The 5,658-nt window shown below is 54.6% G+C and overlaps 1 protein-coding gene across 1 annotated transcript in view; it reads left to right on the top strand.

Moving 5' to 3' along the window:
- Positions 1–1,217: 1,217 nt before the first annotated feature.
- CCDC88C (coiled-coil and HOOK domain protein 88C) overlaps positions 1,218–5,658 on the top strand; it is a 121,434-nt gene continuing 116,993 nt past the window's right edge. The window contains exons 1-2 of the mRNA XM_081829738.1: positions 1,218–1,448; positions 2,210–2,310. Of these exons, the coding sequence (XP_081685864.1) occupies positions 1,389–1,448; positions 2,210–2,310 (161 nt within the window). The 5' untranslated portion in view covers positions 1,218–1,388. The remainder of the gene's footprint in view (positions 1,449–2,209; positions 2,311–5,658) is intronic.

Genomic DNA, 5,658 nt, shown 5'->3' on the forward strand with positions numbered 1-5,658 from the left:
GTAGGCTCGCGTCTAGTATGGATTTCAACCGGGGGCTCGAACTCATGACCTTGACATCAAGACCTGAGCTGAGGCCGAGTCAACTACCTAACCGACTGAGTCACCCAGAGCCTTGCCTACTGTATACTTGAAGAGCAATACACTAGGCTCTTCAGGTCAACCTCGCACCGGTTGGCTCATCCGGACAACTCGTGAGGACTAAATCGCATGAAGTGCTTTGAACAATGAACTGAATTGTAGTCTGAAATTGTTACCAGCCCAAGGTGAGGTGACAGAGATGGATGGGAACTCGGGTCCACCGCAGCTGTCTCAGCAGGTCGGTCTGGGCCCAGGGCTTGCTTTCCATCCAGTTGGGACCACTGTCCTTTCTCCTGTGGCCCTCCACTAAGCTGCTATGTCCTCCAACTTGGAATCCGGGAGTTGGCTCTTCTACTGCAAAATGACGGTAGTTTAGGGGGTCGGGTCCCAGGTGGGGCGGGCCCAGGGCGGTTTGGGCACATCACCAGCCTCCTGCGGGAACTTCTAGAAGGCAGGTGGCGCGGTGGGACGCAAGAGGTCGCGCTCTTACGATCTAAGCTCAACACTAAGTTTCCTCCTTTAACTCCCGGGCTCGCGCCCTACCTGCCCGCGAAACCGACCCCCCCCCGCCCCGTGAAGCACGCGGGCTCCGCTCTTCTGCCTCGGACCCTGGAGGCACCTGGGGCGGGGGGGCTGGAGCTCCGCGCGGCCGATGGGCTGCACCTGCCCCGGGCCGGCAGTCTCGGGATCGGGCTCCGCCGTGCCCTAGCGTGCGGTGGGCCGGGGACGACTCCTGCTGGCAGCTGCACCGCAGCCTCCGGCGCGCCCCCAAGGGGAGGCAGAAGGGCGCCAGCGCCCGCGCGCTCGGGCCCGCACTTGGCGTCCGAGGCCGCCGCAGGCGCACGCGCGCAGGGAGGCGCCACGTGCGGGGGCCCCGAGCGCGAAGGCTGCGCTCAGCGTAGGCGCGTGGCTGCGGCCCCACGTGCGGGTTGCCGGGACGCCGCGAGGAGACGCCCCTCCCCCCGCACACGTGCGGGCCGCCGCCCCCTCCCGGCGCCCCGCGCAGCCGCGCCCGCGCCCGCGCCCGGGCTCCTGGCCCCGGCACCGCGAGGCGGCGCCCCGGCTGCCTCGGGCCGCCGAGGGGCGGGGCTGCCGCCCGCATTGTTCCTCCCCGAGTGGCGGGCCCTCCCCTTCCCCCAGCCCCGGGCGGGGCGCGGGGCCGCCGTAGCCGCGGAACGTGGGCTCGCGCGCCCCGCCTTTGTCTCCCGGGTGCGAGCCGCCGCAGCCCCGCGCCCGTTGCTCGCTGCCAGAGCCGCTTTGTGTCGCGGCGCGGGGGACCTGGGCGTGGAGCCGGCGGGCACAGCCTCAGCATGGACGTGACCGTCTCGGAGCTCATGGAGCTCTTCCTGCAGAGCCCGCTGGTGACCTGGGTGAGTGCGCCCAGCTCCCTGCCCCATTGTTGGTGCACCCGCTCCTTTCCCCGCTGCCTGCGGTAGCCGTACAAGCTCCCTTCCCGGGGCCCCGGGTAGCCTCCGGGACGCGGGGGATTCAGCAAGTGCTCCTGGTCGAGGTCTGAGCCCTGGGGTCTGGAGGCATTTCTAACTCGGGAGCCCGCGCGCCCAGTGCGGGACCTAGCCGCACTCCCGGCCCGGCCAAGGGCTGAGCGGGGACACCTGTTCCGACCGGGCGCTGGGCTACGTCCCCGGAGCGGACAGGGTCCGAGTAATCACCTGGGCGACCTATGGCTTGACCACTCGAGAAAAGGACCTACTCCCCAAAAGTATTCTCGTGCAGTTTCTGAACCTCTGAGACCAGCAGGTGGGTGGCGGTGGGTATTGGGGGGCTCCGAGTGAGCATGTGTACAGGCTGGGGTCGGCGCAGTCATTTCCAGTAGATTTAAGACGTGAGAAATTTATTAAAAAGTCCCTTTTGGTTTTGTTTTGTTTTTTCCGCTCTGGGACACTGGAGAGGAGTGTGGGGAGGAAGTTTTCCTCTTGTTATCTTGCGTCTGTTGCCCGGCGCGGGGTGGGGGTAGAGGCAGGGTGGGCTTGGCGCCTGCGGAAGAGTAGATGGGCGGGCGTAGGTGACTCCCTTTTCCCACGCGGGCCCTGCCCGCATTTGCCCTGGAGAGCTTTAGACAGTGCGCTGGGGGTGACCTTCCTGTCTTTCTCTCCACGCGCCTTCCCGGCAGGTGAAAACTTTTGGCTCGTTCGGCAGCGGCAACCAGGACAACCTGACAATGTACATGGATTTAGCGGACGGCATCTTTTTGAACCAAATCATGTTGCAAATGTAAGTTATCTACAGGGAAGAAGAGAAGAACGATGCTTCAGAAAGTTTAAGGTTGTAGTAATGGAGCATGGAGTTCACACAGGAGGGTTCTTTGCCCGGGGGGGGCCCTGGTGTCTCCGTATTAAGGTGACTTCTTTCCATTCGTTGGATATGAAGAATTCCAGGACAAAGGGGTTGGCAGCTTGTTTGGTAAAGGCAATTTGGAATTGAATGACTGTCATCCACATGGTGTAGATAGCACAACCGACTTCGAGCTCAGATACTTGAGGTTTGAGCAACGAAGTTAAAAAAACAAAACAAAACACCCTTTTTGGGGGCAAGGAACTGTAACAGTCTGGTTGCAGGAAGTGTCTAGGGTGGACCCGGAGCATCCATGTGACTATAAAGTTTCACTGTAGGTTGGGATGCCTGTGTTTCTGAGCTCCTTTTCACTTCACCCTGAGTTTTCAGTTGCCCCATAGCAAGTGCAATTGGTTAAGGCCCTTCTCATGACGTGGATTTAAAGTTACTGTGTTAAGAGAGCCCCGGGAGTCAGAATGCTGTGGTACTGTTTGTCTTGAAGCCCTGAGTTTAAACGGTCTTGGTGGAAGTTAAACTTTCTAGCATGTGTGTTTGACCACATCCTTTGCTGCAGCTGAATTCTCTAGAGCCTGTGATTGACAGCCTGCCACATGTAGGTGTTGGCTCCTACGCCTGTATTCTGTTTTTAACTCAAAGTGCGGGGAACATATTGGAACTGTCAGTATGATTCACAGGCACTAGAAGCAAAATAAAACGTAATGTTCTCTGGAGCAGCCGCTTATGCTCACCTACTCACCTGCAACTAAGCAAGTTGTCCTGCTTGAGCAGGAACCCATTAGCTAATGAGAATCAGCTTTGTGGCCCACACAGGAGGAACAATTAACTTTGGCATATTCAGAAAGTGGTTTAAATAGATCTACCTAAAAAAGGTCTGTTTTGAAAATTAACTGGGAACACTGCTGCTTTTAATAAGTCATTTGATGTCATTAGTTTTTTTTTTAAGGCACAACTAATCTTACCTAAATCTTGTGTTTGATTAGATCCTAAAAAGACAAATGTGTTTCCAGCTTTGGCAGCACTTGTCTGAGAACATTGATGAAAAGGAGTTTCCTGGGGTTGCCTAGTGGCATATTTAAGTCCTGGCAACTCTTCCCCCCCATTTTGGTGGACCCCGAAAATGACTAGATTCCATTGGTGCAGTGACCACTGGGTCCTTACCCAAGCTTGTTTAATTAAAAACAGCAGTATCCCCAGCCTTTTCATTCAGTTTTTACACCCAGGCAGAGGGGAGAACAAAAGCCCTGGGACTGTTTCTCTTTCTTCCCTGACCTTTGGAATTCCTGAAGCGTTTACCACTTGCTTGTAAATCGGGAAAGCCTGTTGGACCATTCCTTTGAGAAATGCCCACTCATCACTGGTTCACACTTGGCCCATGGCTAAATTCAGTTTGAAGGGCGTCTCCACTTCCCTTGACAGTTTTTACATGTTCTCTCCTCTGTGATATGCCAAGATAATCATCCTAGGGGTGGGAACTGAGAAGTTTGCAGCTCTTACAGCCTCACACCGTGCTTCTGGTGCCTTCTGGCCAGGGTCAGGAGCAGACGAAGGGACAGCGGGAAGCCGTGTGGATGACTTCCCAGCCGAGGACATCAAGGAGTGAGGGGCACCAGCAGCACACAGTTTACTGATTGGATGATCAGAATAACCCTGTTCCAGGTGATAGGATAGAAATCAGAACATTGGTTGCTCCTGGAGGTGGGTGGGGATTGTCTGGAAAGGAGACACAGGTGAACTTCTGGGGGGGAGGGGTGGTGATAATCTGTGTATTCACTGGAGTACATCTTATTTTTCAGAGCTTATCAAGCTATAACAAGATCTGTGCATTTCAGTCTATGTAAAGATTATCTCAATTGAAAAACAGTATGCCAAAAACATAAAAATGTATTTCAGCCTTAGTATTGACAGCTTAGGTAGCCATCCTGGATATGAACTCTAGGTCTGTCTTCTACTGGTCAAGTGATGCTGGGCACACCACTCAACAATTTAGTTTCCTCACCTGTACAATGGGAAGTAAAGTGCCTCCCTTAAGAGATGGTTGTGAGGATTAAATGGAATGTGTTAGCAATTAGCACAGTGCTTATCACTTAATAGGAACTAGTGTCAATTACAAACACTCCATCTTAATCCAGAAAGGATTTGAGGCACCCCCTAAGAATTTTTCCAGTCTTCCTTTCTCCCACATTCTTAGTCTCCTAGATTACTGCATAATTCTTAGCCTTGGCCCTCTCTCAAGGAGAACTAGAGCAAAACTGGACTCTAGGACCCACATCCAAGCCCCACATCTAACATTGTACATAAGCCTCTGTGTTCATTTCTGCAAGATGGAGAAATGTCAAGCTAACTAGCAGGTCAGTGATAAGGTTCTGTTCTACCTTATCTCCTCTGCTAGTAGCTCCAACTGTGTGCTATTGTTTCAATAAAGTCTCCCCAAGTTGGTAGGACCTAGGAAAATTGTAGAGAGCAGTATGCTAAGGGGGTATGGCGCTCAGTTAAGAGGCGTGTTACCTAACACTTCAGAGCCATACGGAGGCCGGCGGGGGTCACGTGGCTGCACCTGGGCATTGTCTCTGGCAACTGAAGAAGGCTGCGGTCATACTCTTGGCCCTCGCCTCCCGGTGACATCAGTGCGTGGAAGCAGGAAAGCCCTGTGGGCTCAGCTTTCAGGGGAGGCCCAGGTGTAGGAGAATTCCCAGTGAAAGGCATTGAATGGCCTGGAGCAAGATGCACGGGGAGGGTGGGGGGAACCTGTTGAATTGTTCCTCTGTAAATGCAGTCTTTCTGGGCAATCTGCTGGTACCCAAGGGAAAACAAGATTTCTCATTCACTTTGGGCACATTTCTCACTGTTTCGTAGGAAAGGTATTTAAGCACTTGGACTCTGAAAGCACTGGGCGGACAAGTTCACATTCCCCTCTCTGCCACTTCTTAGTTCTGCCCCCTTGGGCAAATTACTTAAACTCTTTAAGCCTCAACTTCCTGATCTGTCATAAGGGGATGGTATTTTATACACTTGGGAGGATTAAATAAGATTATGCATCTAGAAAATGCCCAACAAACATCCATCATCGTTGGGAGCGAGGCCTCGGGCCCGGTGTGTGTGTGTGTGTGTGTTGGGAACGAGGCCTCGGGCCCAGTGTGTGTGTGTGTTGGGGGGGGGAGCGAGGCCTCGGGCCCGGTGTGTGTGTGTGTGTGTGTGTGTGGAGCGAGGCCTCGGGCCCGGTGTGTGTGTGTGTGTACGCTCCCAGCGAGGCCTCGGGCCCGGTGTGTG

This window comes from Leptonychotes weddellii, chromosome 9 (genome assembly GCF_054177405.1).
Source record: "Leptonychotes weddellii isolate Sample4059 chromosome 9, ASM5417740v2, whole genome shotgun sequence".
Lineage (NCBI taxonomy): Eukaryota > Metazoa > Chordata > Mammalia > Carnivora > Phocidae > Leptonychotes > Leptonychotes weddellii.